Genomic DNA, 12,695 nt, shown 5'->3' with positions numbered 1-12,695 from the left:
TTTCAAACTTTATATTAATTATTATCGAAAATACATAGTAAAGAGATCCTAGTGGGGATTCAGATTACAATCGGAGAATTTAAGCCAACTCCATTATTAAGTTTTGGTTATTACTACCACAAACCCTGCAAGCTGCTCAATACTAATTTACCCTGCAATGAGCAAAGTAAATATGACATTAGTTTTCTTTACATATTTACATATCTATTACTTATTAGGCATAAAAACGATAAAAAAAGGTTTCATATGATGATGCATATCCTATTTTTGCTTTAAAAAAAAATTCCTAAAACCTATAAAATTAACATGTAAATTTTTTTGCAAGTAACAGATTGTAAATGTATAACATGATAGATGATAGATTATCACTATTAGATGGACTACTTATAAGACGTTCATATTAATTTCATGTGCTTTATTGAAAATAAATTTAAGGGTATTTACTCAAATATATATCTATATGAAATTGAAAAAAGAGGGATGATAGTGAGAGATATACTTGTCACAGTTCATATCAGGGGTAATCTGGTAGGGTAAGTTGACACCGCAGTTTTTAGGGAGGGCAGCAAGGGCAGCGAGATTGAGTCCCGGTAAGACGAAGAAGGTCTCTTTGAGGCACCTGCAAACATATTGAGGTTCGCCATTTAAACTCTTCATCCCATTGCAACATGGTGCAGGGAGGGTGGATGCACCAGGGGTCGTAATGTACTCAATGCATGGTAGTATAGTTTCTACCACGTCCCTACAGTAAGGGCCAGCATTTGCTAATGGAATGGCCAAAACCAAGCACATCACAGACAAACAAGTAACCTTAATAAGCATTGAGCTAGCCATGATTTGGAAATTTTGATAGAGGAAATGCAATTCAAGTGTGTGGAGATGAATGATTGATTATGTTATGGTGCCCATCTAAGGATTATTTATATATAGCTAATTTAACATTGGTCCCACTGCTAGGAGAGGTTTACCGCCATCAAAATCTCAGGAGTAAATATCCAACAATAAAGTAACTCATATTTAATTTTTATCGATGGGATAGGGTGGAAATGAGCTGGGCCGAGCCAGGCTTTGATTAAATAGGTCTGATCTAGTTGAAAAAACTATAACTTAAGCATTGGTCTTTTACCTGTCAAGTTTTATTTTAAGTCTGACTTGACCTTTTTAAAAATTTGTCCTGACCTATTAGCATGTTTAAAAGTCTAGTTTGTGTTACAAATTTCAAATAGAATCCATTCATCCATTTTTCTTTCTTTTCAATTTGTGCAACATAATTAATGCAGAGATAAACATTAATTACATACACATTAAACTAATAAAACAATCGCAAAGAGAGTTTCAAATTTAATCTGATAAGCATACTTAACCTTTGACATATTAGTACCAAGCCTCAAAAGTTCACACAAATCAAATAACAATATGGGTATTTAATGATAACTTAACAAGCTTTCAAACAATAAGAAATTGAAAACAAAATCATCACTTATACAGAAAAAAATGCATAAAATCTTCAATGTGATAAAAAAATTCACCAACTTAATATGAGAATTTGAAGGAACTTTTTTTTTTTTTGTATTACTATATAAATAATAAATATGGGGAAATGTAATATACTTGTATACGGACCAGCATGATAGGTTTTTTTATAATAAGTCTATCCCATTTAAATTAATAGGCTTTTTAAAAAGCTTATGTTTGGCCGAGTTATTAAACGAGTTAGGTCGGATCGAACTTTCAGTAGGCTGGATCATAGGCCCCTGACGAACGTCCTGACCTATTTCCAACCTAGATGGGAATTACATTCTGTGGTGCATACATTAGAATTTACAACACTCGCATTATCCATCAATTATGTAACGGAAACGTTAATGAGTGCTTTAAGAGCATTTTTTAAGAAGTTTAGATAGTATAGTTTTTATAAAAAATTTGTGCATTTGATACATCAAAAATTGAATCATTAGACTTTTTTAATGGATAGGCCCTTAAGGCAATCGTTAACAAGATCCATTGAATAAAATATTATTAATTCAGTTAAGATTTGGATGTAGATCTTTCAGACTAATTTGTTTTTAACGCCAAACTCGTTAACTACCTGAAGATTCATTCAATTTAATTGGTAACCATGGGATACGGAAACCTGATTAGTTTTCGAAAGTGAAATAAAAATCAAATTTAATTTTTAGCAACTGAGCTAAGCTCACGAAGACAATCATCAAAATTACTTAATTAAATTAGTCTTTTTTCAGAAATTCAATTAATTTAAATGGTTTTCAAGTTCATCGAAACCATGAAATTGGTTGTGTATATCCATAATTAATTGTATACACAGGGAAGGAAATAATTGCCTGGTCTATTTTTTTTTTTTTTTGGAGAGAATTGCCTGGTCTATTTATAGGCCGATATATATCAATCAAGATTTTAATGTGACCTATAACTAGTGACGATGTCTTAGTTAATCCTTTTCCTTTTTTAGAAATGTATACATCATCATACACAAAAGCACAATTTAGGGTCGTCGGTTAGTAGTATCATGGTAATGGATAATCTTAGTGAGGTATTTCAAGAAATTTCCATAATTTTCGACTCTCAATAGTTTTCACGATACATTCACTAATTGATGTGTTTCAGTACATTTGTGTTCTAAACTAATAAACCAACGATCATTTTTATGAATTAAGGAGTTATTTATCACGTTTTGTATTTCAAAAAAGACCATTTCCTTGTTAAGTATTATACTTTTTTTTACATTGTATCATAAAAAATATTTAATATTTACTATTATAAGTAATAATAATTCAGAAAATTAAAATTTATTTTCCGATGCTATGGTAAATTACATTTAGTTGTTATTATTTTTTAAATGATGGGGAATATTATTTTGTTTATAAAAAACTCATATATCTATTAATATAAAGATCAAATTAATGTATCGGCAAAATTAACCAAAACAAATTAATGTATCGGTACATATCGATTGATAAATTTACGCTAAAAATTTATTATCTTTTAGGGTATTTTAATGCCATTCGTTTTAAGGAACCAATTTGCGAGGATTGATGTAACATCACACTCTGTCTCAACATAACAGGTTGGACACCGTCATTAAATGGGTTGAAATCTTCAAAAACGGCACGAGAGAATAGTGCTGCTCTCACGTTCTTCCTTTGCGCTGCCGAATACAACGATCTTTGTATAGTTATAGCACGTTTGAAGGATGATGTCACGTGAGATTGTACGATCTTACGATATATAGCGTGAACGCCTGACAACCATGATTTTATTTTTGGGTTACAAAGGCTAACAAAAGCAAGAAAACAAGGAAGCAAAACAGAGAGCTAAACTCTCAAATAAAAAGTTCCAGCAACATCACTTTGGAGAATGAGGAGGAGAACCGCTGGTGGAGTGTCGTGGCGAAAGAGGTAGGTGTTCGACAAAGCGCCAAGCCTAGCCATAAAATACGTGCATTGATTTCCATTACGAAGGGTGTGGTTAATCGTTGCATTAGTATGCTCCATTAGCTCTTTTATGTTTGAATCAATACAACATAAGCATGGAATCTTTACATGGGGCCGGTGACGATGTTGATACAAAGTAAGGAATCAGAGTAGGAGATAATAAGGTTAGTAATACCTTTTTCTTTGGCCAACAAGAGGCCTTGGTAAATGGCATAAAGCTCGGCATAGAGAATATCTGAGGTATCATGGATATAACCCGAAAAATCAGACAAGTAAAAGCCTGCCTCATTTCTTAGGACTCCGCCATACCCAAATTTAGTGGGGGAGCCAAGACAACTTCCATCAATATTAAGAATGACATGAGAATGGTTATTGTTGTTCCACTTAATCAAAGTTTCATCTATAACGCTGTTTGTGATCAAAGGATAAGAAGCTTTGAGGGTGTCAACCATACCTTGAATGTTAAAGGAAAGTTGGCAAACATACCAATTATCATTGCCCAACATCAAGTTTTTATTCCTCCATGCCCAGTGCCCACCAAACAGTTGTTGCAAAAAGAAAAGATAGAGGAACGGTCGATCCCTTCTTAATCCAATCATGAGTAACATTATTTGTGAAGAAATCAAGCTGATGGAAACTGAGATGCTGCCAAATACGTCTAGAGTGATTACAATCCCGGACACAATGGAGAAAAGTTTCATCAGAGAGACCACACCGAGAGCAAACTTGGGAGTGAGCATTGTTTCTATGGTGTAGCAAGGATATAGTAGGCACCTAATTGTGGCATGCCAACCAAAAGAGAAATTTAATCTTCTCTGGCAGTTGCAACTTCCAAATCCAAGACCGAGAAGAATGAGGGTCAAAGGTAATAACATGTTCCTAGTGAGAGAGCAGCCAAAAGTGACCGCTCTTGGTTGTGTAGATGCCATTTTTGTTATGTGACCAGATGAAAGCATCCTCAAGAGAAAAGTTAAATTTGAGATTCATATTGTTGATGGTGTCTGAAGCAAATGGAAGTAACTGAGTGTAGAGGAAATTTGTATGTCGATTGCTGGAGGATATCACATCTTTAACTGCAACTGAAGATCATGAATGTCAATGTAAGGCACTAGTGTTCCTAAGAATCCAAAATAACTCTTAGGACAAGTCCAGAAAGAAGAAGTGCCTGAACCGGCAAGCCAAGAATACCCATCTTTGAGGACGTCTCTAGCATGAAGGATAGATGACCAAACAACAGAGTCGCTGGATCGAGATGGAGAATGGTGGATATTTAGCCTAGCAAAATACCTATCTGAGAGAATCTCAACCCATAACTTCTTAAAAGATTGAATCATATTCCAAACAAGCTTGCCCATTAAACAAATTTTGGTATCTCTCGCCATTCTGATGCCGAGGCCGCCATCATGCTTGGGCCGAGTAATTTTTTTCCAACCAACCAAATGAATACATTTGTTATTATTATCTTTCCTGATGAAATTGGGGTTGTTTGGTCGATACTATCACAAATATTCTGAGGGAGCCAAGTAACCTGCATATAATAAGAGGGAATGGAGGAAAGAACAGAAGATGCAAGAGTCATACTTCCTGGTTTATTTAACAACCTGTGCTTCCAAGAGGCAGGTCTGGATTGCAATTTTTCAATAATAAAATGGAAGTCATTGCGCTTAGCTCTCCCCTTTAGAATGGGAAAGGCCAAATATTTATCCAGAGATGATGTGCTTCTAATACCATAGATGGAAGTAAGACTGTTGATTTTTGCTTGAGGGGTACCTGTTGAATAGAAAGCCCTAGACTTGGAAAGATTAATTTTCAAACCTGAAGTCTGACTGAAACGATCAAACATATTAGTAATGAATCAAAGTTGAGAATTGTTCGCCTTGGTGAAGAGAAGGACATCATTTGCAAAGAGAAGGTGAGAAATTTAGGGGTCGTTTGTAGAGAGACAGATGATGTCCCAAGTACCTTGATTAACATCATTGTTGATGGCAATGGAGAGCTTTTCCATACAAAGGATAAATAAATAGGGAGAGAGATGGTCTCCTTGCCGAAGGCCATGATAAGGCTTGAAAGGAGGAATCTTATTCCCATTCCATAGGATAGAAAGAGTCGAGGAGGTGACACAATGCATAATTAGCTTGATTGTAGTATCTAGAAAGCCAAAGTCTTGGAAGCAAGATTGAAGGAAAATCTAGTTGACGTTGTAAAAATCTTTCTCTAAATCATGTTTGAAAGCAACCATACCCTTTTTCTTTTATATCTACGCATGTAGTGGATGATTTCCTGAAAAACAACGACACTATCAGAAGTGCCTCTACCAACCAAACCCTTGATTAACATCATTTTTGGTACCAATTCATTTCTTCTTGAAAGAGAATGTGATTATATTCACTTTGTAGCTCTTTCTCTAGGTGGACATGATGAATGGAATCAACCCGCTCCAAATAAAGTTGGACGCCCTTCAACCTTCTTGCAACATGTTTTTTCCGCTTGAAAATATTACCAAAGACTTCATTGTTAAAAATGATAGAATTCTCCATGAAATTTTTTAACCCAATTGTCGGATTGTGATTAAAGGAATTCCAAGTTGAGGTGACAATATCAATTTAGGCTTCATGGTCTATCCAAGAAGCTTCAAAACGGAAAGGGCGAGGCCCTCTGGCTAAAGGGAGGCCAACAAAATGGAGGAGGATATGATTGTGATCAGAATGAAGTCTACAGAGAACCTCCACAAAAGCTTCAAGGAAGGAAAGGCGCCAATCAACATTTGCAAGGCCCCTATCGAGCTTTTTAGAGACGATGTGATGACTGTTGTTGTTTTGTTGCCAGGTATAACGGTCGTCGGTGGTTATAAGGTCAAGGAGGTTGCAGTTATCCATGAGGTTGGCGAAGATGGCAGCTCTAGAGTTGTTAAAAATACCACCCCATTGGTTACTAGGGAGTAGAGTTTCGTTGAAATCACTGATGAACATCCAGAGACCAGTAAGGTTTTGGCTAAGCTAAGTGAGGTGGTTCCAAAAATTTGTTCGCAAGGATGGATTAGGACTAGCATAGACACATGTGCAAGTAGTGGAGGTTGTACCAAGGTTAACTTAAAAAGTGACGGAGTATTGGTTAGAATCAATGGCAGATGCAATAGTGGTAGCAGTGGAATTTTTTAGGAGCCATATACCACCAGAGTGACCATTAGCTTCAACAATATGGACAGAAATGTAATTGTTATTCATCCAAAAGTTTAAGATTCTAGCATAGGGGACATGAGTTTCAAGGATAGCAAGAAAGGTGGGATTATGTGCTATAATCACCTATTTCATATGTCTTCTGGCATTATTGTTGTTTGCCCCTCTGACATTCCAAGAGAGGTTTGAAGTATCAAATAAGGCTTCCATAATAACAATATAACAAGAGGTTATTAAAGCCGGAGGGTTAAGTAACCATGTCCACTTCAAGGTCATTTGAAGTCTCTTGAAATTTGTTACAATCGCCAAGATTATCACTATGGTCAAAATTATTAGATGAGGTAGACATGGAGGTGTCATTAGCATCATTATATTGAATGGAGGTAATGGTGTCGTGGTGAGCTTCTTGCGTGTGTGTACTGGCTTGGGTAGTGGCAATGTTGTGATTTCTTTCCTTGCTAAGGATAATTTCTTCCACATGTGTTATTGTTGGTGGGGTCAGCAAACTGTTCACATTTTTTTATACGATGGGATTGGAATATGTGTTGTTTTGGGTCGTATCCTTTGTAGAGGTCGAAATGTCATTGGTTGTCTTGATTTTAGTACTGACAGGTAATGTAATTTAATAATAGGCTCCATATCTTCATGTCTGCGCCGTTTTGCTTCAAAAGTGACTTTGTATGACCTGTTGATGTCATTACTTTTGGCTCTAGGTGGTAGGCTAGTAGTGGGCACTGCAACTTTATTGTTATGGTTTAGGTTAGAGAAGACAAAGAATTTAATTTAGTAAAAGGCTTTGTGGAACGGTCTTTGAGGCATTTATGGTGGGTTTATTGGCTGACTTTTTCTTTCTTGTGACAAGAAGTCAATCACCATGAAGTTTTTGATTCTCTTCTTGATTAGCATTTAAATTCATAATTTCGGTTTCTTTTCTTTTTTTAGCGGTCTGCACGTGGTTCCCATATTTTTGGCTAGAATTGGAATTTTTTTGGAGTTGACTAGGGTTTTGACTCTTGGTTTCTATTTTGCGAGCTGTTATGGAGGGGTGGTGCAGCCGCTTTAGATTCGGTAGTGTCTAGGGGGCAGTTTCTGCTAAGGTGACCGTAACAACCACAATTTGTGCATATTAGGTGGAGACCTTCATGTTGGACCTTGTACAAGTGACCGTTGACCCAAATTTTTCCTACGGCGGGTACCGTGAGATCCACTTCAACACAAACTCTAGAAAATCTTCCTCTTTCTACTTTTAGGGTGTTGGTGTCCACCTTTATGGGTCTACCAATAGTTGAAGCTATGGCCAAAAGAAAAATTTCATCATAATAGACAAGATTAAGACAAGGGAAACGTACTCGAACCATTATGTGTTCTATCTTTGCATTGGGGGAGGAAAATTCTGACAACCAGTAGGAGACCGCCAAACACTGATCAAATATCATCCAAGGTCCACCAGAGATGATTTTCTCTTTATCGGCTAATTGGTCAAGCTTCATCATGTACAACCCATTATCGTTATCCATGATTTCGAAGCCACGATGCAACTTCCACACTTTCTGAAAACGATCCTTCATGGTGCTGTAGCCCGATGTTTTTCCCATAAGCTTGACATAATTCTTGGAAGACTTTTGGCTCCAGATACACTTTTGGGAGAAGGCGGTTACCGATTTCGTGTTCGATACGAACAAGCTTGTTTCCTATCATATCTTATTTTTCTCTGAGGGGTGTTTCTTGGGTAGATCCTAATAATTTTTCTCTGAGCGACGACTTAGGAGGCGAGGGTTGGGGGTTATGTGGAGGTTTTTTTGGTCGATGAAGGAGGTTGGGGGCTGCCATGAGCGGAGAAGACAAAATTCATGCTCTCTCTCTCTCTCTAGGAGTATATGTTATGTTGCATAAAAAATTTCTATGATGGCTTTAGACCACATTTTGGTGAAATAGACTTTGATTATGTGATGACAAAAATGCAGAGCACGTTAAAGGTCTCTGTGTTTGCTTGACGTCTTCTTCGCAACAGATTACCAACAAAAGATAATCTAGTGCGGCAAAGAGTTCTTCATTACGGAGACGATACTTGTAGCCTGTTCGAGATGATGGATCATCTATTCTTGGGTTGCGAATTCTTCGGTGCTTTATGGTCTCTTGTTTGGAAATGGTTAGACATTTCGACAGTGGATACTATCGTCTTACGGGGCCACTTTCTTTAGTTTGGTTAATGTGCTGGATTACTGTGATCATCTCATTCTTTCCTGAAGTTGATTTGGCTTGCGTGTGTCTGGATTCTCTGGATTACGGGTTTTTAACAATACGGCAGTGGAGGTGTATAAGATGTTAGACAAAGTAAATTTGCATTCTTTTGTGTGGTTAAAGGAAAACTTGTTTTCTTTTAGACGATCATTCATGGTGTTGTAGCCCGATGTTTTTCCCATAAGCTTGACTACTAAAGCATCTTTCCATGGTGTACATAATTCTTGGAAGACTTTTGGCTCCAGATACACTTTGGGGAGAAGGCGGTTACCGTTTTCCTGTTCGATACGAACAAGCTTCTTTTCTATCATATCTTATTTTTCTTTGAGGGGTGTTTCTTGGGTAGATCCTAATAATTTTTCTCTGAGCGACGACTTAGGAGGCAAGGGTTGGGGGTTATATGGAGGTTTTTTGGTCGATGAAGGAGGTTGGGTAGATCCTAATAATTTTTCAAGCTTACTAGTAGTAACTTTGATTTAGCACGACTTGTGCTCGTAGTAAGGTTTTACAACTTAAGAGTTTACCTTAACTCGTTTTGCCTAAGTAAGCTCGACTCGAGAACTCGTACGAGTTTACCTAAAATTTAAATTAAATTAAATTTATTATTTACATGACATATGTAAACTAATATAATATTGTAAATAGTCCAATAGTGCAAAATATGACTAAATTATAAAGGTTTTCAACCACCATAGTAGCATTATGTTCAACTAAACATCAAAATACAAAATAAACTTGCAAAATTATAAGTTCCACCACCGGCGTCGGAATCAGAATAGTTTTTCTTCCACCACTATAACCCTAACTGGTATGTGCTTCACTGTTCATGGTTTGAGAACTCAAAGAAGAAAGAGAAAGAAACGCTTCATTTCAGCAAGCCAGACAACGTGTTACGAAAAGGAAACTATTCAGCATTTGGGCTTGAAGAAAAGAAATTGGGCTTTGAAATGAAATAGGTCAAAAAATTGGCCCAATTTTTCTTAAATTTTTTTTAGGCATAATCTCGGTCGAGTTTACAGAGTTTGACCGAGTTAACTCAAGTCAAACTCGTCAAACATTCTGATTTTAGCTGAAATTGAGGTTACCTCCGATTTAACACGATTTTGATACCTAAAAACGTAAACTCGATAAACTTTGCGAGTTAACACTCGATTTGTGGAACATTGCTCGACAGACCTCTTTTAGTGTTTATATTATAATCCATTTTAGCTTATTAAAAAGTTACTGTAAAATCTTCAAAGTTAGAATCATGAGATGATTGTTTATTAAAAAAATAAGAGAGATGATTGTGAATCCAAGTGTCACGGTAAATCACAAACATTTCGAGCTGAAACATTTCAAATTTTATTTTAATTATTATTGAAATACATAGGATAGAGACCCTAGTGGGGATAATCGGAGAATTTAAGCCATCTCCTTTATTCTGTTTTGCTTATCACCACAAACCCTGGAAGCTGCTCAACACTAGTTTAAACTGCAATCAGCAAAGTAAATATGACATTAGTTTACTTTACATATCTATTACTTATTAGGCATAAAAAAGTTTACGATTTCAACCAAAAAAAAAAAAGATAAAAAGGTTTTCAAATGCTTTAAGCCCCTCTTGGAATATTTTTTATGAATTTAAGTTTCATAAACAATCCGAGTAATATTTTTGAAGTAGTTGCCATTAAAGTCAAATACTTTTTATGATCTTAGGATTGCAATTGATCAACATCAATACAAACTCAATCCAAAGATGAATGTTACTAGTTTTAATAAAATATTACGGGTTCTCCAATTTTTGTTGTTATTACCTGTGATTGAAACTGTAATTAAAAAAAAACAATTATATTGATGTTGTATATGCAATTAAATCATTTTTTATTTACCCTTGTGTTGTTCTTCTTCATAAATAAAATAAATTGCATGCCTTTGATTCCCTTTTTTCCGTACAATCTCATTATTATGTTTTAGTCACTATAGTATTTGGATTATGTTGAACTAGTTCATATAACCCTAACTGTGGTAGCTTTGGGGTTCAACATAATTGGGATGTCTTTTTTTCATATGATGATGCATATCCTAATTTTTGCTTTAAAAAATAAAAATCCTAAACCCTATAAGATTAATATGTAAAAACTTTTTTTAAGTAACAGATTGTAAATATATATAACAATAGATTCTCACTATTTGATGGACTACTTATAAGAAGTTAGGGAATTCATATTAATTTCATGTGCTTTGATGAAAATAAGTTTAAGGGTATTTACTCATATACATATATATACTCCCTCTGAACCAAAATATAAGAAAAAACGGGTCCATATTTAGTTTAAAATTTGTATCAAATACATTAACTTTTGTTGACTAATTTTTACTTATATTTTAGAACGGAGGGAGAGTGTGTATATATATATATATATATATATATATATATATATATATATGAAATTGAAAAAAGAGGGATGATAGTGAGAGATATACTTGTCACAGTCCATATCAGGGGTAATCTGGAAGCGTAAGTCGACACCGCAGTTGTTAGGGAGGGCAGCAAGGGCAGCGAGATTGAGATCAGGTAAGTCGAATATGCCATCTTTGATGCACCTGCAAGCAAATTGACGTTCAGGTAAAGCTTGGACTTGGCCAGCTAAACTGGTCATCCCATTACAACATGGTGCAGGGGGGTTGGATGCATCAGGGGTCATAATGTACTCAACGCATGGTATTATACTTTCTGCCACGTTCTTACATTTAGGATCAGGGTCTGCATTTGCTAATGGAATGGCCAAAAGCAAGCACATCACAGACAAACAAGTAACCTTAATAAGCATTGAGCTAGCCATGATTTGGAAATTTTGATAGAGGAAATGCAATTCAAGTGTGTAGAGATGAATGCAATTTAAGTATTTATAGAGTGAGAAGATATCACGAATTCAACTTTGCTCCCAATGTTTTATATTATTGTGTGAGGAGAGATTTACCACCATCAAAATCTAAAGAGTAAATATCCAACAATATAAAAACTCCTATAGATTTTTTATCGAAGGGAATTACATTTGGTGGTGCGTACATTAGAATTTACAACACTCTGCATTATCTAGTAATTAAATAAGGGAAATATTAATAAAGTCAAAAAAACAAGTAAGGGAAATTTTTTTTTAGGGAAATATTAAGAGCACTTTTGAAATACTTTATATCCTAAGATTTAATAAAAATTTGTGCATTAATACTTCAGAAATTGAAGCATTAGACATATTCAATGAATAGTCAGTTAAAACAACCGTTAGCAAGATCCATTAAGTAAAGTATTATTAATTCAATTAAGATTTGGATGTAGATCTTTTGACTAATTTGTTTTTAACACCAAACTCATCAACTACTTGCAGATTCATTCAATTTAACTGGTAACCATGGGATAAGGAAACCTATTAGTCTTCGAATGTGAAATAAAAATCAAATTTGATTTCTAAGAATCACCAAAATTAATTAAATTAGTCTTTTTTAGAATATTTTTAACAATATTTTGGTCCTAACCATGGATCTCTTCCAACCAAAGAATTGAAGGAAGCATGGGTCCTTTTCACCGATCTCGATTTCTGCATTCCGACAATTGACCACACAAATTCAATTAATTTGAACGGTTTTCAATTTTATTAAAAAGGGTTTTCAAGTTTATCAAAACCATGAAATTGGTTGGTGTATATCCATATATCGTGAATTTAATATGTTACTATTGCAATTGAATTTATGTTTTTAAATTCAATTGATCGGTGAAGGAATATTAAACGAGTGTGTTAGATTCAACACCCTGGACTCTCCCCTCTCTTTCAATTAGGTTTATCAT

General features: G+C 35.2%; 3 protein-coding genes across 3 annotated transcripts; all 3 read right to left on the bottom strand.

Moving 5' to 3' along the window:
* LOC11436405 (non-specific lipid-transfer protein) lies at positions 1–903 on the bottom strand. Its single transcript, XM_003623537.4, has 2 exons — positions 500–903; positions 1–152 (listed from the first exon to the last, which is right to left on the bottom strand). The coding sequence occupies exons 1-2, from the start codon at positions 832–834 to the stop codon at positions 143–145; spliced, it is 345 nt and encodes a 114-aa protein (XP_003623585.3). The 5' UTR covers positions 835–903; the 3' UTR covers positions 1–142.
* Positions 904–7,626: 6,723 nt separating this feature from the next.
* On the bottom strand, positions 7,627–8,196 carry LOC112416672 (uncharacterized). The gene has a single exon (XM_024770984.1). It carries the CDS (start codon positions 8,194–8,196, stop codon positions 7,627–7,629), a length of 570 nt encoding a protein of 189 aa, XP_024626752.1.
* Positions 8,197–10,158: 1,962 nt separating this feature from the next.
* LOC11442080 (non-specific lipid-transfer protein) lies at positions 10,159–11,768 on the bottom strand. Its single transcript, XM_003623534.3, has 2 exons — positions 11,336–11,768; positions 10,159–10,343 (listed from the first exon to the last, which is right to left on the bottom strand). The coding sequence occupies exons 1-2, from the start codon at positions 11,692–11,694 to the stop codon at positions 10,334–10,336; spliced, it is 369 nt and encodes a 122-aa protein (XP_003623582.1). The 5' UTR covers positions 11,695–11,768; the 3' UTR covers positions 10,159–10,333.
* Between the last annotated feature and the right edge of the window lie 927 nt (positions 11,769–12,695).

The sequence above is a fragment of the Medicago truncatula genome, chromosome 7, assembly GCF_003473485.1.
Source record: "Medicago truncatula cultivar Jemalong A17 chromosome 7, MtrunA17r5.0-ANR, whole genome shotgun sequence".
Classification (NCBI taxonomy): Eukaryota; Viridiplantae; Streptophyta; class Magnoliopsida; order Fabales; family Fabaceae; genus Medicago; species Medicago truncatula.
This window is presented reverse-complemented; position numbering and strand designations above follow the sequence as displayed.